The 22,778-nt window shown below is 37.9% G+C and overlaps 1 protein-coding gene and 1 long non-coding RNA gene across 3 annotated transcripts in view; both read left to right on the top strand.

Annotated features, from left to right (window-relative positions):
* Positions 1–115: 115 nt before the first annotated feature.
* Positions 116–10,412, top strand: LOC114101905 (uncharacterized). Of its 2 annotated transcripts, XR_011704682.1 has the most exons (3): positions 150–265; positions 375–2,807; positions 10,398–10,412. It is a non-coding gene; the product is annotated as an uncharacterized lncRNA (long non-coding RNA). The 2 variants fall into 2 exon arrangements; XR_003584420.2 differs by lacking the exon at positions 10,398–10,412 and having other exon boundaries at positions 116–265; positions 375–1,537.
* An 8,013-nt stretch (positions 10,413–18,425) lies between these two features.
* Pip4p2 (phosphatidylinositol-4,5-bisphosphate 4-phosphatase 2) overlaps positions 18,426–22,778 on the top strand; it is a 58,315-nt gene continuing 53,962 nt past the window's right edge. The window contains exon 1 of the mRNA XM_027949290.2: positions 18,426–18,555. Coding sequence (XP_027805091.1) covers positions 18,450–18,555 — 106 coding nt within the window. The 5' untranslated portion in view covers positions 18,426–18,449. The remainder of the gene's footprint in view (positions 18,556–22,778) is intronic.

Here is a 22,778-nt window from a genome sequence, read left to right on the forward strand (position 1 = left end):
CGCGCACTACCTTGACCCAACTCGATGGGCGGGGCAGCGAGGGAGGAAGCGCGGAAGTGTAATCCCTAATTGACTATCGCGCTGCAGCCCCGTCGGCCGCACAGCTACGCGGCAGGCTATTGGCCCTCGCGGGAGGCGCGGGGAGATGACATAACGGGAACCATTTTGGATATTATTCAGTTTTGTGCGGTGCTTGGAAAGTACTTCGTCAATTTCGAACTTCGATGATTTTTGACTGCCTTTGCTCAGAAGAGCTGTTGGAAAGGTAAGAAAAACAAAACATTTTAGTAAAACCGTGGATGATTATTATTAATGGGGCTTTTGGGGCTACGTCCTTATACAATAGAGGATTAAGTTCGATTGTTTTTTTCAAGGTCGTAATACCGCAGTTCAGAAGAAAACCAACAGACCGTCCCAACCGAGAAGATGCCTCCTCTTGAAGCGGATATACCAGTGGTACCCGTGGAAATACAAGATATGGAAAGTATTAAGCGTCGTATAATAGAGGAGATTAAAGACCTGTGCTTAGTGATGAGGAAAGTTATGTCAAAGCACTTGGAAGGCTTCAGGGAGTTCGAGTTAACAAAAATGTGCAAGCCGGATTGGCCGCCAAGTGAGACAACCAAAGTAAATGCCAAACAAGAGGATGTAGAGAAAAGGGGAGATGAAATCAAGACAAGAGGAGAAAAAGAGAATTAGAAGGGGGATCCAGGAGAAACAGCCTACGCATAATAGAAATACCCGAAACAGGACAGAGCAAATGAAGCTGAAATAATAAAACTAACTAACTGAGGAAACTTTTCCAGAGTTGAAGGTCTGCAAATGGAAAAGGCTCACAGGGTACTTTTAAAAATTTAATGAAAAGGAAGCAACGCCTAGACATATTCTGGTGACTTTTTAAAATTTCGAGGATAAAGAAAAACTTACAGATATCCAGACAAAGAAAGCAGGTTACCGAGAGAGCTGCAAAACTCAGGCTGCCCTTAAGGTTTTTCTTGTGCAGTTCTAAATGGCGGAAGACAATGGAACGGTATCAACAAAGTTTTGTGGGTAAATCATTTTGAACCGGGAATTATATACCCTGCCAAGTTATTTTTTTTTTTTTTTTCTGTTTGCAGGCAATTGGAAGATAGATATGCAGAGGTTAAGAAAATATATATCAACTAAGAACCTGCTCTGAAAATCTTGCTGATTTACTGCAGCCGGTAGAGAATGTGAATTAAAATAAGTAGGGAGGCAATTGTATGAAAGAATTAATGGTAAGCATTAAAACTAGTTAAAGAGCATTGCATTTCCTTTGTTACATGTAAGGTAATAAAGCTAAATATAAAAATAGATTTGTAAGCAGCATGTAAAATTTTTAACTTTATAGTTTTAAGCTGCCAAAAGGCAAGCCAAATGCTCAAATGTATTGGTCAAATATTGTTTTATTTTTGCCATGTAGTATTGTAGCTAAAAACACATGTTGTTAAGAAAGAAAAGGGCTTTGTCACTGTGGAAAGGACATGTACAATAAAATCTGACAAAAGTTGGAAAATGGCAGTTTTATTTCCCTATATGTTTAATTATAGAGTGAAAAACAAAAACTGACAAGTTTGTCCTTATGTATCAGTATCATTAATATTGATAATGTAGGAAAAAATATTCCAAACCACTGGTGGGGAAGGCTAGATAAAACCTTGTTTCATATACTGGATTGGGAAAAACAATAGTTACTCTGTCATACAGTGGTTGATGTAAGTTAATTTGTCATGAAATTATGGACAAAAATATAATATATACATTCCAAGTCAGTCTATCTTATGCATCAGCGTTGCCTGAAAACTTACTAGAAGTGTGGTATGCTAGGTCAATAGCATCATGGTATTAGATTATGAAATACTAGCTAAGCATCTTCAAGACTTTTCCCTTAGCACAGTGCAGCATACATTACAGATACTCCATAAATGTTAATCGCTATTGGTATTAACTAGAAACAGTTTTGCTTAAATAGTAGTATTGTAGAAGAGATTCTAAAATTTTAATCTATATTTGAATTAAAGATTTGGTCACATTTCACAAATATTCCAGTTGTTAACTTTTGGGTAGACTTAATTCAATCCATGTCCTGATATTTCCTAGGTTTCTGGATAAAACCAAAGATCTATCTATAAAAGTAACCAAAGATCTGAAGTAATCATCTAATTGGTGACATAGATAAATAGAAGTATTGGCAATAATTGCAACAGTAGCTCTAGTAAGTTATGAGCCTTTTTAAATTCTCCAATGATGATCTCTGAAGGTGATACCACCATTGTATTAGTAAGCATGGACTAACCCAGTGGTTTTTAAGCTTGAGTGTGCCCACCAATTGCCTAAAGATTATATTAAGATGCAGATATTGATTCATTTTGTTTGGATTAAGATTTTTCTTCTAAACTCCTGTGTGTTGCTAATGCTGTCTTCAGAGTTCCACACTTTGAAGTAAAACAATATAAAACCTGTACTTATATCTATTGACCATGAAAACAAAGCTCAAAGCGGTAATTGGCTTAAGTCATGTGGTAAATATCAAAACCAATTCTGATTCCAAGACTAATTTCCTTCTCATAATTTCTTCCTTCCTTTCATCCATCCTACAGCATCTTTTCAAAAGATTGTTGTGAAAATAAGTGATATAATTATTAATCTGTTTGAGAAGGAAGAGAGCTCACTACTTCAGACAAGTTATACTGAAAATGGTGTTTCATAAAGAGGAGAAAATGAGTTTTGTTTGGAACATGTTAAGCAGGCTTTGTGAGAGCGACGTATATAGACAGATCAGACAGGTATTTGCAAATTAATTTCAAATTTCACTTTATTATTGACTAATACAATTTCAGTGTTAAGAAAAAAACAAAAGGAAATAAGAAAAGGAAAGGAGATTGAACTTTTAAGGAACACCTGTATATAAGGGGTAGTCATATTTAGATTTGCACTTCAAATTGAATTAAATATTGAAAATAATGCATGGTAGTCAATGCTATACACAAGTAATCAGAAGTATGGGGAGATTGTGTTAGATTTGTTTTTTAATTTATAATTTGTGACCTATTTTTAAAAACCTATAATGACATACCCATTTTTCCTTTATATGATTCAAAGTAGTTCACTACTTCATATCTGTGTGTAGTTGATATCAGTGGTAATGTTCTATAAAAACACTCAAAAATATATTTAGTTCCTGGATGCAGTGGTGCGCACCTATACTCATAACAGCTCAGGAAGCCGAGGCAGGAGGATCCCAAGGCCAACCTGCACAATTTAGTAACAACCTGTCTCAAAAATAATGTAGCTCAGTGGTACAATACCCTGGGTTCAATCCCCAGCATGGGGTTGGCAGGATGAGGGAGTGGAGAATTGTGAAATTATTGACTCCTGAATCATGGCAACTGGAAGAAATACAGAATTGGATTCCTGGGAGCCTCCTCATATGATTTTTGTCAACCAATCAATACCTTGTTTCAAGAGAACCTTAAATATGTTTTTGATTCATTAACCTTGAACTCAGATCCAACGTTGTAACTTAGTCCATAACAGTTTTTCTAACAAATTATTAAGGTATATCATAGCCACCTTTGTGCTTAGGGGCAACTAGATAACACTGTGCTTGAAGGAGACATTTTAAACAGCAAAATCGCAAAAAAAAAAAAAAAAAATATATATATATATATATATATATATATATATATATATATATATATATATATTATTGACTTATACAATTTCAGTGTTTGGGGCTGGGGTTATGGCTCAGTGGTAGAGTGCTTGCCTTGCACGTGTGAGGCACTGGGTTCGATCCTCAGCACCACATAAAAAATAAACAAAATGAAGGTATTAAAAAATCTACCAAGTTAAAAAATATTTTAAAAAAAACAATTTCAGTGTTAAGAGACCAAGTTTGCTTTTTATCCTGTTAGATTTCTTGAGCTAAATACACTTCTTGAAATACCATAGGTAATAAATATGTTTACAATCCATAAACAAAATAATTGTAAATAAGGAGAATAGAAATTGCTTTAACATTTTTAAAAAAGTATGTGCACTAAATATAATAAATGGAATGATTCTCTTTTCTGAAATATTAATTTGGAAGTAGAAATGTACCTTATTTCCACTTTTCCAGTAAAATGTCAACCAAATAATCGAATCCCAGAGTCATCACAGCCTTGGGTTTAGATTTTTCAAAATTTGGATTTTAAAAAATTCTCCCTACTCTACTGATGACGAAGGTATTTCCAAAAGAAACAACTTACTCCTGACTCTTTGTTTATTAGTGTTGTCTTTTATTTGCAGTACTGGGGATTGAACCCAGGGATGTTCTACCACTGAGCCACATCCTAAGCCCTTTTTATTTTTTGAGACAGGATCTCACTAAGTTGCTGAGGCCGTTCTCAAACTTGAGATCTTATTGCCTCAGCTTCCCAAATTGTTGGGATTACATACAAGCAGCACCATACCTAGTAATAGTGTTACCTTGAACAGGGATTAGCAATCTCCCATGCCACAGGAGATAGAGAATATAGCTTTGTGACACCCTTGCCACCAAGAGATGCAGTGTGATGCATTATTTAAAGCAGATGTTGGTAGATTCCTGGTCCCGATATCTTGTGCAGAGAAAAATGAGTGGCAAATGAAAACAGGTCATTAGCTTCAGGTGAGTCTGCTAAAGATAGATAATTCCTTATCAATACCTGAGTGTCCACCCTAGTCAAAACTTAAGAAGAGGTGGGTTTTGTCTTCAGTATCCTCTCTCCTCCCCTTTATTGTCCCTGTCCTGCCTTCCCACACTCTTTCCCACATGCTGCAGGCAAATAAAGTGTTTGCCCTATTTTTTTTTTTTTTAAAGAGAGAACGCGAGAGGATTTTAATATTTATTTTTTAGTTTTCAGCGGACACAACATCTTTGTTTGTATGTGGTGCTGAGGATCAAACCCAGGCCACATGCATGCCAGGGAAGTGCGCTACTGCTGGAGCCACATCCCCAGCCCCATGTGTGCCCTATTCTTCATCCAAAGGTGTTCTCTTTACTTACACTAAGCAAATCCCATGTATCCCAGTTGTGTACATCTTCCTACTCAAAAAGAGAAAAAAAAAAAAAGAAAGAGAAAAGGATGCTCCTGGAGATTCTAGTTAGCTGTGGTGATCTGAGTTGGTGAAAAGATTAGACCTATTTAGGACAGAATGAATGACCATAGCTAATAAATGTAGTGTAAGCTTTTCTGTAACTTTATATTTTAAGAATGATTGTTTCTGAATGTACCTGAATTTGGTAAAATTTTGAGAATTCAAGTGAACAATTTTACAAATGCAAGATAAATTATAAATTTGGGTGGTAGGCATCTCACACCCCTTCTTAACACATGCTCTTTCATCCATGCTAAAATAGAGGTAAAAGTACTGACAATGATACCTTAAAATTTTGATAATCTGTGAAAAATAAATCCTAATAAACATTTTAAAAATAAATCCTTTTCTAAGCATACTTGGGGGCCAGATGAAAATGATATTAACTGAATCTCATTATTTGTTTATTCCGTTACCTCCTTCAGAAAACCAATTTGGCTTCACCTTACTGTATGCTCTTCCATTTTAAAAATGTTCCCTACTAGTTCTCTGAGAATTGTGATCAGAGACACTTCATTGTGTTACTGCCATTAATGTCCTTAATATCTAATGGGGAATTCACATGGAGTAAAAGGTAGAAAAGAAGTGAGTATCCAGAAACCTGATAATTTGGAAATATAGTGATGAGGCAGAATGCATTAGACCCCAGAATTCATAAAGGAATAGCAAATAAGAAATAGAGAATTACTGTTGAAAATCAACTTCATTCCTTATGATAATTAAACATATAGTGTAAGATTAGGCTTAAAAAGTATTTTTGACAGTTAAGAAGCAAACAACACACTAGGAAAATATTTACATCATTTATTAATAGGAATATAACTTCCAAGTTTTTCAAGACTCAGGCTGTGTGATGGGGAGAATATTCAAAGGGGAGATTTTCTGGAAAACTGGAAACAAGGTTTTATACATTACAGATACATTGGAAAAGTTTGATGAGCTTTGGTAAGACTGGTGTTGTGATCTTTCAGAAAAGGGATCTGAGAAAGATTTGGATCCGGTATGTTGTGTTCTTGGAAGGAATTCAGAAGAGTGGATAAGTCTTTCAGTACCAGGGAGGTCATGGGTCAGTGTGCAGTCAGAGGATAACATCTTACATTTCTCCACCCAGGCAGAAGATAAACATATTGAATATATGAAAATAAATTTTTCATAACTTTCTCATATTTATTAGTAGGAAAACCTGCTTCCTGCTCTAACTGATAAATCCCAAAATCTCATTGGCTTAACACATAAAGTATTTCTTGTAAAGGAAACCAGTGTTCTTAGTGGGCAGTTCTCCATAAGTAGGTGACTAGTGTCCCAAGATCCTTTCCATTTATACCATTTTCAACATGTGCATCCCATGTCCTTCAACTGCTGCTACCCAGGGAAAGAACATGGAGTATCCTGACCTTCCACTGGATAGAATCCAAGCATATCACCCCTAGTGCAACAATGACTGGGAAATGTAGTTTATTGTGGTTCCCAAGAGAAAGGAGAATAGGTTTTATTGACAAACAATTTTAAAAGAGAATGTAATTAAAAACTTTCAAAAAGACAAACTCCCCCAGAGAAAAATTGCCAATATCAATGACCCATAAAAATGTTAAATAATATTCAGAATCAGTAAGGATAAAATTAATTTGAAAAACTAATAAGTCAGTGACATTGTCACTATTAAAAATATTTATAATACATTTTTTAAGTGGCTGAGAAATTGATAGTATCAGACACCACAGTGAGGATAAAAAAAAGTTTCTCAAAAACATTTTTAAAAGTTTCTCAAGTTCAAAGGGCAATTTGACAGCATATGTACTAAAAATTTATCTATGTGCATAGTCTTTGATCCAAGATTTCAATTAAAATATTTTATCAGGAATAATCAGAATAGTATTCAAAAGTTGATTGAACTCAATGCTGACTTCTGTCTTTAATTCTCTTCTCAAATTGCTCAGTAAATTATGTTAGATCTATACCTTCACAAATATCCAGAATCTGATCCCTTTTTTTACCTGTACTGTCTTCTTACCTATGGTTCAGTTTTAACCAAATAACCTTTGTAATTTGTTTAAACCCTATGCTGTGTCAAGTCATTCCTTGAAAGCCTCCAACAGCTCCATAGTTTTCTTATTTAAGAGGAAAAGCAAATATGGCCCTATGTGACCTGCCCCATCAGTTAATCCAAATTTCTCTGATCACATCTCTTACTCCCCACCCTAATTCTCCCAGCTTCCTTTGCTTAGACCACATAGACTTCCTTGCTGTTCTTTCCTGTACCAAGCATGCTTTATTGTTCAATGTCAACTGTTCTGCTCAAGTGTCAGTGAAATTGACCTTAATCTATTCATGTAAAAAAAAAAGCAATGTATGACCTCCTGCCATTTTTCTTATTTTTCTCCATAAAATTTACACCACCTGACACAAGTAGATCCTTGTTAAATTGAGCATTGCCTGTTTTCTGTTTTAATAAGGCCTGTCACATAGAAGGTGCTCAGTAAACATTCTCTGAATGAATGAATGAGTGGTAAAATACTGCAGCAATTCTGAAACATGAAAAATAGAGGATTGATTAAATAAACTCATTGATGCAGTTAAGGGTCAGACAAGATAGAATCAAAACAAAATAAAACCAGATATTCTGTATCTCACACAAGGAAGTGCTAGGAGTACCAATTTCTAAAGAGAGAGCAGTTATTGTTCTTACCCAGTTGGCTTCTGAAGTCACAGGAAAAGGAAGTTTCTTCTAATATGTTTGCACATTTATCAACTGCTTTTATGGTCTCAGTTTCTCTATGAAATGTGTATATACATGCAGATATATATATATATGCAAGGGCTAAAAGACTTTTTAAAAAGTTATCTTAGCAACTTGGGAGGCTAAGGCAGGAGAATCAAGTTCAATAACAGCCTTGGCAACTTAGCAAGACCCTGTCATAAAATAAAAATATAAAAAGGGCTGGAGATGTGGCTTAGTGGTAGAGCACCCTTGAGTTCAATCCCTGGTAAAACACACACACACACACATGCGCGCGAAGTAATTTGTTTTATTCTGCTTGTGCTACCATAACAAAATATCACAGGCTACATAGTTTAAACAATAGAAATTGTCTCACAGTGGCTAGAAGTCCAAGATCATGATCCAGCAGGGATTAGTTGGTGCCTAGTGAGGACTTGCTTCCTGACTTATAGTGGCCACCTTCTCATAGTGTCCTTATGTGGCATTCCTCAGAGCATGCTTATAGAAGGTGTGGATGAACAAATTCTCTGTTGTTTCTTATCAGAACACTGATTCTATCAGATTAGAGTCACACCTTTATGACTCACTGACCTGATCACCTTCAAAATGTCCTGTCTCCAAATATAGTCACATCAGAGATTAGGCTCAAGATATGAATTTTGGGTGGAGATGGGGAGAAACAATTCAGTCATAGGTATATTTACTCTTTTTATTAAACAGGAAAAACGTAGTTTGTATCACCTCAACTAATTTTTAATTTCCTGAGCTTAATTTCCAAATGTTTCTAAAGATCCTCAGATTATACTGAGTTAAATTAATAAATGGAAAGTTATTCTAGTTGAGACCATTAGTTTGAAAACACTAGCACAGAGACTTAAGGGGTAAAAATAATACATCCAAATCACACTTTGTTAGTAGAAAGAACACACTGTTCAGAAGGTTAAAACCTTCAAGTCAGAATCGGATTACTTCTTAAAAATTCTTTGAAACATAAGACACACACATACAAATTTCTCAGAAAAACTTGTTTGGGACAGTGAAACTTCCTGATAGAAACCTTTCAAGGCAGCAGCTATAGTGCTTAATTATGCACCAGATCTTGTGGTTTGGGTTCTTGGGACATCTCTATAAGACGCCATGCAGTTAGCTTGTTGAAGTTATTTTCCTCATACATAGGCCCAAAGTAATTTTGACCAAAATGAATTGTTACAATGGTGACTAGCATAATACATGGTCATATTTTCAATGCAGACTAGCAATCTTCCCAGTCTTTTCTTGCAATTGTCTTTACCACCTTCCTAAGAAGGAATAGTTTCTCTCAATATTGCTTCTTTTTTTGTAGCCACAGCATTTCATTTCAAATATTTATATTTATTAGTCACAAATGTCTGAATCAAGGAGAGCATGTCATATGTATTCCTACCTACTCTCCTTCCTACATATATAACTCCATAGTTTATTTAAAAAAACAAAAACAAAAAATCTTCTCAAGGTACAAGTTAGAAATGTTTATAGTTTTCTACCAATATTGACCTAACAGGGCCATTTAAAATCCCCTTTGCCTCCCATAATAGATAGTTTATAACATCATCATATCTTGGGAAAACTCTTTAATTCCTGGTTGGTTTTAGTGATTAAAAATCCCCTAGACCTTGGGCTGGGATTGTGGCTCAGTGGTAGAGTGCTCGCCTAGCATGTATGAGGTACTGGGTTCAATCCTCAGAACCACATAAATGTAAAATAAAGATATTGTGTCCACCTAAAACTAAAAAAGTAAATATAAAAAAATCCCCTAGACCTAAAAATGCAATTTCTTAATCAAATTAAAGATTTCTGATTTGATCACCTGCAAGCCTTGTGGCTGGAGAGATTTAAAGTCAGAAAAGAGATATGATCTTCTTTTTCTTCTCTCATTTCCTACCTTGGGGACATGAGTACATTTTGCCTTTGATTCGGAGCATCTTCATTCTTCTGGATTCAGGCTCTCCCAATGGGGAAGCTCCAGGAGGAGTCAAAGAGATTTATTGGGCACTATTACAACCTTTCTTTTGCTGTTTCACACTAATTCTTGACCAATATCAGCTATCCATCAACAATGCCGTCTGTTTTTTTGGAGGGGTGTGTACCGGGGATTGTACTCAGGGGCACTCGACCACTGTGACTCCCATCCCAGCCCTATTTTGTATTTTATTCAGAGACAGAGTCTCACTGAGTTAATTAGTGCCTCCCTATTGCTGAGGCTGGCTTTGAACTAACAATCCTCCTGCCTCAGCCTTTGAGCTGCTGGGATTACAGATGTGTGTCACCTTTCTTGATGGCAGGAACTCAAATACTTGATTTCCAGAGGAATCCCAATTTTGAGTTCTTTCAAGAGTCCTGCTTCAATTCTCCCAGCCTTCTTCAGCTCTACATTTACTGGTATACTCCATGGAATTTGTTGTTGTTATTGTTTTGCAGTGCTGGGGATTGAACCCAGAGGTGCTCCACCACTGAACTACATCCCTAACCCTTTTTATTTTTTATTTTAAAACAGAGTCGCTAAATTGCTGCGGCTGGCCAAGAACTTGATTGAGATCCTTCTGCCTCAGATAGATGGGATTACAGGCATATGCCACCATGCCCCACAATGGACTATTATTGCTGATTTTTTCTTCACCCAGTAGTTAGCTGGGTGTTGGTATCAGAGTGATGGCATGAGCCCAAATGGTTTTTGTTTGTTTGTTTGTTTGTTTATTTTGTTACTTGGCCTACTGGAAATCCACATGTTCAAAGCAGAAGTGATAGCTGAACTACACCACAGGCCTCTGTGATTACCCAGCCATCATTTTCCTCTTTTCCTTTGTTCGCATAAACTTTGAGAGAAGATCGTAACTTTTAAAAGGACACACATAACCTGTGTCCTAACTTAATGTGCAACTAGAAAACCAGATGCTAGTTTTCCTTTTTTAGTAAATACTCCTAGACTTTGCAAATGTCTCCCTCAGAGCCTGTCTTGCCTGGCTTTGGGGAGAAGGACAGGAGAAAGCCATAGCAGTATCTCTTAAACAAATTGTGACCCCAATAATTCCCCTTCTTCCTTTTTCTCATTTTTCTGCTTTTAAGCATTGGTATAATTGTGTTTATCTAGGTGCCAATTCTGCCAATTTAGTATGGGGTACTTATTCTTTGTCCTCATCTTTAGCCCCTAACTATGTTTAGGGTCAACAACTTCCATTTATATATCCCCTATAGAACTTTGCATTCTACTTTTTGCATTTCACATCTTTCTCTCTCCCCCTGCCTTCCCTCCCTGCCCTCCACCCTTGTTGGGGAGTTCTTATAGAGCTTTTATCTTATTTTACTCTTACTAGCATACTGTGAGATATAGGGCAGCTACCCCATTTTGCTGATAAAACTGAGATAAGCAGCTGCAAGCTTAATAAAATAATTTTATTAAATAAAAATAATTTTACTAAGCACAGCTGTGTGTGTGTGTGTGCTACTGTCAATGCTATGATGGAAACGAGTAGTCTGTGTCTACTTATGCATGTCAAATAGAATAACAACTATTTTTAAGTGATGGAAACATGGTAAAAATTATCACAAAAATAGAACAGAGAAAAAAAATAATTCCAACCCTAGCATTAATATGAGACTTTGCAGTTCTGGTAAAACCACAAAACACTGAACTCTGGACACACAAGACCAGAAACTTGAACTCTTCAGCAATTTCCTACAACATCAGTGCCAACAGAGATCCAATGTCCCTCTGGGAAGAACTGCTTAGGTGGGAAGGAATTGTTAGCCTCGCCTTTTCCAGTAAGTCTTGAGGTAATACAGGGAAATGCATTTCTTCTGGTCACTACTGGTTCACTTCACACCTGTACCTTAGCCTTCTTGCATCATTTCCTAGGATATTCTGCAGCTGCTCCAGGCTGTAGGCTGTCTCTTGCCCTCTCTCCTAGGATTTCTGTGACTGCAGTTGAAGTTTTGAACCTTCTTACTATTTCTGCAGAATGTTGCAGAAATAGTTTTTGACTCCTGAAGTGACTTTATTCTCTTAGGATTGTAACTGTTTCTTGGACAAGTAAATGGAATCTGATAGGGCTAAGGGTTAAAGCTATTCATCCTGGGCACGATTTCTTCCCCCGACCCTTCGCTCCCCATACTGGGGATTGAACTCAGAGGCACTTGAACACTGAGCCACATCCCTTGCCCTATTCTGTATTTTATTTAGAGACAGGGTCTCACTGAGTTGCTTAGCAACTCACTTTTGCTGAGGCTCTTGATCCTCCTGCCTCAGGCTCCTGAGCTGCTGGGATTACAGGCATGTGCCATTGCACCTGACTAGAACTGATTTCTTGCCTTTCCAAGGTATGAATATAATGGAGGGGCATAGCTCACCCTTTTTGTGAAATCTAGATCCCTGATTCCTTGGACTTGGCAATGTCCTCCAAGACTCCTTAATAGGCATTTCCGAAAGACCAAGAAATCTTCACATTGAATAAAACCACTTAGGCCTTGTATGAAAAATTAGTTTTTGCAATAACCCTGAAGGCTACCCACTGAGATCCACCATATAGTTATAGTGTAGGTATAAATACATTAGTAAGCTAAAAATATGAACATACTCAAGTTCACTGTGTTCTACTTTAGTTTAGTGATGCTTATCCCCTGGTTTTACTTTAGATAGAAAAATCTGTGTGCTAAGCACTGATGGTACATTCCATATATTACCTTATATGGCCATAAACACCCCAAGAGGGAGGTGTATTATCTACTCTCAGAGGTAGTAGATTCAAATATAAATTTATATTTAGACTTTACCAAGACTAAATACCCTCCCTCACATAAGGAAAAGAAAAGTCAGGATTACAAAGTAGAAGCTGCATTTTTTAAAAAGCATTTTTTTTAGTTGTCGATGGACCTTCACCTTATTTATTTACATGCAGTGCTGAGTGCCTCACATATGCTAGGCAGGTACTCTACCACTGAGCCACAATCCCAGCCCCAGAAGCTACATTTTGATATTCACTGAGGGAAGCAGATATAACCTTTATAATAACATATACTTTACATTGCACAGATATTCCTAAGCATACACTTCTCAGAGGGACTTTAGAAGTTTATATGAAACTTCTTCCCAAAACCATGGTGTCCCATAAATAATGCCCCTTTATCTTTCTATATGCTTTCTTAACATGAAATGTCATTTGGGTCTATGATAGTTCACTTATGAATCATACCTCTCTGTACTATACCCCTCTACATGTGGCATCATCACAACTTCCATCAAGAGACTGAATCTTTCTGCTGCTTGAATACGGTCTGGACCTGTGACTTAAATGTAACCTTGTGCATAGTCCAAACTTTGGAATTATGAGGTCTGCAGCATCTGTCTTTGCACTCCAGGAACCCTATCCTGAGACTACCATGCAATGAAGAAGCCCAGGATGAAAATGCATTTGAAGAGAGAGGTTCAGCCAAGTAGGCTTCTCAGCTGAGCCCAGAGCCCAGCTGATCTACAGACTGAACAGTCTGCGTAAGTAAATCTGTGCAGGGGAGACTTGGCAAAAAACAACCTGGTCAGCCCTCATAATTGTGAATAGAAAGTCATTGTTATTTTAATCCACTAAGAATTAGGGTAATGGATTCTTACAAAGCAATGTATAAACAGAATATGGTACTAAACGTAACAAGCAACAGATAACTTCAACAGAAATTAGTACTAAAAGGACAAACTAATAGATAAATGTAACAGAAATTGGTATTGCTTTAAAAAACCTAAAATATATGGCATTGTCTTTATGGACAGCTATCAGGCCAGTGCTGGAAGGCAAGGAGAGGAGATAGTGACATAAGAAGAGCCAGGAGAAAAACAGGCAGTTCAGTTAACTGTTGCCTGTGTTAGAAAATGTAATGATGAACTTGTTGATTTTAATAAATTAATTTCCATGGAGAATTTTATAAAAAGTGATAAGTTGCTTCTTCTAGCTGTGTTTAATAAGGTATTGTAAGAGAAGGGTTGCATCTTCTATTGATGCCATTAAAAATCACTACATTTTAGCAGCTTAAACAATGCAAATTTATTATAGTACTGTACATTAGAAGTCAAATATGGCTTTTACTGGGTAAGATCAACGTGTTAGCAGGGCTCTAGGGGAAGGTCTGCTTTCTTGCTCATTCAGATTGTTTGCAGAATAGAATTCTTTTTTGTTGTGGGCGGAAACTCACATGTTCTTGCTGCTATCAGCTTAAGGTCATTTCCAGCTTGTAGAGGTCACCTAATATTCATTGGTCTACTTCCCCCATCTTCCATGCCTGAAATAGCAAGTTTAGATCCCCCGCCCCCCGCGCTCTTACACTTCAAATCTCTCCTTCTGTGAATCTGTATGACCACAGCTGGGGACGGGTTCTCAGCTTTTAAAAATGTACCTGATTAGGTTTGGTCTATGTAGATCATCCAGGATAAATTCTTCATCTGCAGGTCTGAACACTATAATCATATCTGCAAAATCCCTTTGCTATGCAAAGCAAAATTTCACACAAGTTCTGGGATTAGATTGTAGACATCTTTGGGGAGGCATTATTTTGCCTGCCACAGAGGTGAACTAAAGGAGCTTTCGATTTTAGAAAGCTGAATTTAGAGAAAACATAGAGGATCCCAGAGGTCTTTCATGTAGTAACAGATTCTCAATGTAAGAAAAGGCTTAGGATAAAATTCAAATTTTAAATAAATAAAATTTATTTAAATTGTAAATAACAGGAGAGATCTGAGGTGCCAGGTGTCCTGACTCAGTTAGGCTAGGTGAGGACCCATAGCAACCCCCTAGCTGTCTTCTTCATCAAAAAGGCATGAAATGAACTGGGCATGGTGGTGTGCACCTGAAGCTGAGGTAGGATGATCCCTTGAGCCCAAGAGCTCAGGGTGCCAGCCTGAAATCCATCCTAAGGATGGATGTAACCCCCTCCTGAAGACTCTGAGTGAGAAACTGATGTGACTCCATTTTTAAAAATAAATAAATAACAGCAGCTTTTACCTCAAGACCTGTCCTAAGGAAAGGGGCGTGACCCTTGTCCTAGGAAAAACCCACAGAGCCTTTCTAGGCAGATAGCCACCCAACTGAGTTGTTTGTCTGTAAATAACAGGAGAGATCTGCAGGCCAGGTGTCTCTGACTCAGGCTAGTTGAGGACCCACAGCAACCCCCTAGGAACTACCAATCAACAAGAGACAGGGAAAATACCTGGGATGCCAGATGACCCCCCAGTAGTTTATGGTGGTTGATAACATGTTGGGAAACCATGTAGTTTAGCACGTACACCCCTCATGGCTTAAACCACTCAGTTCAAATGAATCCTCTTGTACTAACTTGTTCCCGCCAGTGAATGTGCTAATCAATGTTAAGAGTTGTTGTTTGATTTTCCTGCGGTATGGAATGATTTGCTGTGTGATGTTGTGATGCATAGAGTATTCCCCAAAACCTATAAAATTTCACTGAACAAAGGACAGGGACTCACTCCCTGGGACTGCTGCATCAGGAACAGTTGTGAGTCCAGGCTCCAGCTTGCAATAAAGACTCTTGTGTGATTGCATCGGATTCAACTCCTAGAGGTCTATTGGGGTCCCACGAATCTGGCATTACATGAGAAATTCAGGGCAATGACTTGGAGACTTCCTTAAATAGACAAAAGGACATCTAAGAACTGAAATGCCTCAAATGTGACCCAAATGTGGATGATGGTGGAAGACAAGGAACCCCTTAGTGTCTAGGTCCTAGTTCTCAATCAACATCACTTGTATCACATTTTCCACCATTAGTTGCTTTCTCATATCTATTATATATTGAGTAACCATAAACCACAATATTATGTTTTAAACTAGAATCATAGTATTTAAATTAGAATGAATTTAATTTTTTTTTTTTTACTTTTTTGTGAAACCTGCCATTACTGAAAATATGACCTTAGCATACCCACTACATTTTATAGTGTCAGAATAACTGCTGTTAGCCTGAAATGAGTTCTATTATGGATAGAGAAGCTAGAGAAAGAAGGGGGAAAAATTATACAGATCATTACCTGGGAAAAAGAAACTTAGTTGTAGAACAACAAAACATAAAACAATAAAAATATTGTGAGTCAAATGGCAACACTGTCTTCTTCATCAAAAAGGCATGAAATGAAGTGGGCACGGTGGTGTGCACCTGAAGCTGAGGCAGGATGATCCCTTGAGCCCAAGAGCTCAGGGTGCCAGCCAGAACAACACGAGATTCCTTCTCTTAAAAAAAACAAACTCTCCTTGAAACGATCTTAAAAGTTTTCATGCCGAGGAATTTTAATAAGATTCTGGGGCTGTGTGGGATTTGTTCAGTCACTCATTTGTTTGTTTATTTGGCAATAATGTGCTCTAGTATTATGCTACATACTGTAGTTTTTGACCTCATAGTTTTTTGGAGGTGAAGATTAGAGTGGTAATACAAAGAGAAATAATCTATTACAGTGGAGTATAATGAGTGACATGATAGACTACTAGACTGTATTAGTCACCTTCACATCATGATAGCCAAGTATCTGAGGCAATTAACTTACAAAGAGAAGTTTAGCTTTTGATGAAGGCCACAGGTGGCAATGGCAGGAGCACATGTTGGAGCAAATGGTCGCATCAGGATCCAAGAAGCATAGAGAGAGAGTGAGAGACTAGAATTCCACATTCCCTTTCAAGGTTATGTCCCCAGTGACCTAAAGATTTCTCATAAAGGCCCAACTCCCAATGTTACTCTAGGGACCAAACTTTTACATACAGATCTTTGGGGACACTTATCCAAACCAAACACTAGAATCAAGGATTCTGTTGATGCTTCTTATAATTTAACTCAATAGCCTCTAGTCTATAACTGCAGAAATGTTGCTGTTTGTGTTGTAAATTATAGGCATGACTGCAGAGAGTGCTACATCTGCTTCTTCACTCTCCAGGTTTCAGAGACCTATACATGCCCTTGAGCTGCATCACATGGGGATCCTTGTATCTTCATGCTATTTACCCACAAAATATGCTGCATAAGAGAAAACACCATTCTTTAATTTTCCCATAGGATTTCCAGCTGGTGTCTAAATGCATTTTCTGGAATAAAGAGTATGTCTTCAGAGAGTAAAATGAGGACCCTTTTTAATGTAATAGGAGAAGTAGTTTCAAATGTCTCAAGTCTGTTTTTCCTCATGCCAACTGAGATCTATAGCTGGGACCACCAGCCTCATTTTTGATTTTCAAGTGTGGTAACTGTTCAGGTATGAGATCATGGCCCAGATATCGGTGTAGACCCAGTAAGCAAGTAATAAATATTTCTTGAGTGACTTAAAAGCATCATTGCAGGACTATTTTTCTATTACATTTTTATTTGGCATGTCCAAAGTTTTGTCTTGTTTTTGTATTTATGTAAACCATTTTAGAATAATATGATAAACCACCAAAAGGCTGGAGGGTTAGGGGAGGGATAACGAAAGGAAAAAAAATAGCAAACAAGGCAAGAAGTATGACTAGCTTTTTTTAAAAAAAAAAAAAACTTTTTTTATGAGCAAAAGATGATTTCAAAACACTATCTTTAGTGGCTGAAGTTGTAACTCAGTAGTGGAGCGCTTGCCTAGCATGTGTGAGGCACTGGGTTTGATTCTAGACACTGCATATAAATAAATAAAAGGTTCATTGACAACTAAAAACACATTTTTAAAAAATCTCACTCTCTTTAAAAAACTGCTTTTACTTGCACAAATCTGGTTATTGTACACATGTCAGGAACAATACAGTACAAAACCAAAACTAAAATGGCAACCTATTTTGCAAGATGAAATTTGTGAAAAAGCAATACATATGCATAGCTTCAGTAAGGTACAGTTAGAGTGCCAAATGGGTAATGCCAACACTCCTTGTTAGAAACAATCGCCAAAGGAAGTAGGAAATGCCAACACTCGCCAAAATTGGCTTTCTCTTAGACAACCCATGTGAAACAATCATCTCCTAACAAAGGAAGAACCCCTTAAGAAGGAATTGATAACCTTAACAATAAGCTTTATATAATTGCTGCAAAGTTGGACAGCAGAGTCAGTTCCTCCTCCTCCCTAGAGAAGCTAAACTTGATATCTGTGTTTGCTCTAGTTTTCCTGTAATCAAGTCATAGGCCTTTTCTCTTAGCCCCTTTCAGGCTGCTCTTTATCCACCTTTTCCCTGGAGAAAAAGACTTGTCATCCCCAAATCCCCTGTACCCTCCCCCTGGTTTCTTGGCCCCTTCCCTTCCCCGCTTTTCCCAATCAGTTCTAATTTGTTCCTTCTTCCCAGGCTGGCTGAGCTTCAGACCCTCCACTTCTTCCCCTCCTCCTCCTCCTCTCCGGACTCTTTCTTTCAGCCTCCCCTCCCCTCCCCCAGCAAGCCTCCCGGCGTGCTTCCCTTCCCCCGCCTCTCCGTCCCGCACCCTCCCCTCCCCCCGCCTCCTGCCTTGTGACACATCCCGGGCCCTCCCGGAGGCGGCAGCAGCGGCTGCAGAGCTAGCCGCCACCTCCATCGAAGCCGCAACCCGGGCTCAGCCTGCCTCCAGCCCCGCAGCTGCTGCAGTCATGGCTGCGGATGGGGTGGACGAACGCTCGCCTCTGCTGTCAGCATCCCATTCGGGAAATGTCACTCCCACCGCCCCGCCGTACTTGCAAGAAAGCAGCCCCAGAGGTAAGGCCAGCGTAGACCTTTCTGCTTGGCAAGGAAAAGCCTAGAATATAGAAAGACCTGGGAACTCTAGCTTAGAGGTGGAGGCGAGCCTGTCACTGGGGCTGGGGAGGAGGATGCTGACCATGCCTCCCAAGCAGTGTCTGCCCATCAGATAGCTTCGCCGCAGGGTTTTTCTGCTGCTGCTGCTGGTGGTGGTGGTGAAGTGTGTGTGCATTTCACCACTTCTTACCCAGGGGTACAGGATGTGACATGCATTTCCCAAGCTGTGCGTTGCTGTTTTCAGAACAGCCCCTAAGTGCAGCGAGCGGCGAGGTGGTGCAAATCTTTCACAATCATTCACAAATCCTTTCAGGTTGCTGAGAAACCGGGGAGTACTGCTCACCTTGGCATCTGTCCTTGAAGGGACTTCAGGTTGAAAAATATGCATCTCTTATATTCACCCCACTAGCACTTTGTTCACTCAGGAAATTGCCCTACCAAAATGCATATAATTAATCAATATTCCTAATATGTCCGAAATTCCTGCCCTTCAGTATTACTCCTGCTTGTAGGGAGTATGTGTTAGCTTTAATTGTGAATAAGAAGAAAGAAGCTTACTTCTGATAGAAGGGAAGATGGGATATTTTTAATGCATATTTGGGTGAGGCTGAAATTAACTTTTAAAAAGTAACCCAAGTTAATATTGCCTATATTTCCATTTTCTTCTCACTATAAAATAAAAAATGATTTCATCAAATGAGGTCTGAAGAAAGGAGGATCTGTTTTCTAAATATTCAATTTATGTAAAGATCTGTCTTTGTTCTAATCCTTTTGGATGATTACTATAGGAGAAATAAGGTGGAGCCCAGAGTTATAGAGAATGGAAGGCAGGGCTTGAGAAGATCATCAAATATGGCATTTGCAAATGTAACTTAAGAGCATCCTCTATTTTTGCTGAATGTGAGCAAAGTTTAAAAACCCAAGGAGGCAAAGGTAATGCTTTTGAAAATACAGGCAGGTCATGTTTCTTGTAACACAACTTTTCTATGTTCAAGTCTGAAATTGGAGCAGATATAGAGCAGGTTGAACTTAAAATTTCCATCTCACACATTAAAACTTGAAAATCAACTCTCTGGCTCTTAATCCACACTTAACAAGAAGCAAGACAAAGGAAAAGATGTTTAGCTATGAATAATGCAGTGTGATTGATGGCTTGAGAGGTAAGGTGCGAAATGGAACAGAAACTTCTCTGTGAAAAACTCCCAAGTCATGTCTGTTGGTCAGCATTAATTAAACTTGTAGCAGAGGACACCAGGTAGGGGGATTTCATGAGTAGGTCAATTTGATTTTAATATTTTCCTGTTAAATAAATTGTTATTCATTAATTTCTTTTTGTGGTGCTTAGGATTGAATCCAGGGCTTCTTGTAAGCTAGGCAAGTGCTGTATCACTGAGCTAAACCCCAGCCCCCCACCTCTGTCCTTATTTGTTAATTTCTTTATGACTGTTTTGACTTAAGTCAATCTTTTAAGACAAAATATTTGACAATAAGTTTGGATTTAAGTAATTGATCTGGAACCTATTTTTATGTATTTTCTCAGATCCATGTTTTTGTACTTAAAATCAACTAGTGGTGACATTATTTAAAACAAAACAGTAACTTTCATGGACCTGCATGTTGACTTTAATATTATTTTCCATAGATTTTTTTTAACACGATCAAACTCCTCAAAGTACACAGAAAATAAAAGTTCCATTTTCAGCTACTGAGAAAAAGTAATTTTGTTCTAACAACCAGAGAAATACAATGGTTTAGAAAAAAGCGTATTCTATAGAATAAATTTTTTCCTTACTTGGTGAATGAGGTTAGATAATTAGATTCACTATCTTCATATGACATAAAGCTATAAAACCAGAAGCATAAATGAGAAGTAAAGCCATTTTGTCTCCGTTTTTGACATAATATCTTTTCTCAATGAATAACAAATAAGTTCTTCATAAATGTTCTGAGTAATACACAAAATCTAATTATTGAAGACCGCTGCCATCCATTCATTCAATAATTTATTGGGCAGCACAATGCTCTAGGTGAATAAGACTGACCAACCATGTATCTCATGGAGTTTATATTGTAGTGGGGGAGAAAAGATAAGAAATGCATGACTGAATTAATTCCAATTCTACAAAAAATTCTAATTCTGTCCCTAGACCAGAAGTTAATAGTTGAAAACAATTAGAGTTCAGAGTTGAAATTTAAAAAACCAGAAATAGAATGTACCTTTTGATAACAAATTTTAATTTATAATAACATTTATAATTACTAAAACTTGTATTAAAAAAATAAGTTGAGAGCCACAAGTAGTCAACATTTTCTCCAATCCAACTCATTGCTCTTTGGGTCATCCTCTAAGATACATGAATATTAGTTCCCACCCTCAAGATGAAGTACTCCATTTTTAGTTGAAAATTGCTTAGTGCTTTTTTTCTAGACAAATTATTAATACTGTAGTGAGGACAGTTAGCTTTGTGCATCAGGTTTTAATCCAAGAAGAATCAACATGTGTGGTGTTTGGTGGGTTTCTAAGTGGAATGCTTCTAGTAGTCTCCACCATCAACACTGGATTTCTCCATGCAGTAGGGAATCACCCTTCTCCTGATTATAGTGTTCTCTTTTGTACGTGTTATGGTTTAGCTGTGGTGTCCCCCAAAAGCTCATGTGTTAGGCAATACAAGACGGTTCAGAGGAGAAATGAATGGGTTGAGAGAGTCTTAACCTAAACAGTGAATTAATCCCTGATGAGATTAATTGAGTGGTAACTAACTGAAGGTAGGTGGGTGTGGCTGGAGGAAGTGATTTTTTGGGGACGAGGCTTTGGGGTTTACATTTTGTATCTTGAGAGTGGAGACTCTCTGCTTCTTCATCACCATGGTGTAAGCTGCTTCCCTCCACTACACACTCGGCCATGATGTTCAGCCTCACCTGAAGCCCTGAGGAATGGAGCCAGCCTTTCATGGACTAAGACCTCTGAAACCATGAGCCCTAAAATAAAACTTTCCTCCTCTACAATTGTGCTGGTCATGTCCTCTAGTCACAGCAGTGAAGAAGCTGACTAAATCAGTACATCTACCTGCGTTTGCTCAGGTTTATAAATTAAAATCAAGGACAGATTTATGCTCATTTGAAAGAAGATTAGAAAAAACACTACAAATTTGTGCAACATTTGGGTATATTAGTTGATTCCTTTATACATCTACATATTATAGGCAAGATCTGGCAAAAAATAAACGACCTTTGCATTTATAAGATTTCCTTTGTAAAAAATGGTTTATATTTGGGGTTGTCTAATCTAATCTTTGCACAGTACCGAATATGGAAATGTGATTATATACTTCACTATAATTCATAAGGAAAAAAGTAATTTGTAACACAGAGGAAGATAGTTTGGTTGGCTTAGTCTCTTTTTTTTATTCATTCCACAAATAAATAGTTGAGCACTAGCCAATCTCTGTGTTAGTGGCGAAAGTGCAGTGAGGGGTATTCAGAAATAAATTCCATAATTCCCAAATCAATGCAAAATGAGGACCATGCTGGAAATTTGTTCAATACCTTGAAGGTATATTTTATAATCTAACCTAGTTAGGGAGTCAGGGAAGGCTTTCCTGAGGTTTGATTGAGATCTGACACTTAAGCAAGAATTAACTTGGAAAAAGGGACTTTGGATGAACATTCTAGCAAAGAAAGCAGAATGGGCAAAACCTTGGCAGGATGAAGTGTGGCAGGTACAGGGCTGAAGGAAGTCCCATTGGCTCAGGTGCAAGACACATAGGGAATGTGCTGTGGAACGGGATTTGAGAGAAAGGTACTGTTGATATTCTACAGAGACTCTCGTTCTCCTCCAAAGAACTATGCTTTCAGATATTCATACCCTTTTGCGGTTTCTCCCCTTGAATGTGGATTAAAGCCATGACTTGATTGTGAGCTGTAGAATAAAGTAGAAGGTATGTGGAATGACATAGGAGGTTCAGTCAAAAGAGGTCTTACAGCTTGTGCCTTGGTCTCTCTTGAGAAGTGCACTCTGGAAAAAAGTAACTTGTCATGTGAGAAATGAAATATCCTGAACCTCTCATGCTTTGAAGAATCTAAAACCAGCCATGTGGAGAGGCCACATGGAGAGAAAGATGCCAAACCAACTTTCAGGATGTGTCGGTGAAGGTGCCATCTTGCATGCTAGCTCAGTTGAACCT

This window comes from Marmota flaviventris, chromosome 15, assembly GCF_047511675.1.
Source record: "Marmota flaviventris isolate mMarFla1 chromosome 15, mMarFla1.hap1, whole genome shotgun sequence".
Classification (NCBI taxonomy): Eukaryota; Metazoa; Chordata; class Mammalia; order Rodentia; family Sciuridae; genus Marmota; species Marmota flaviventris.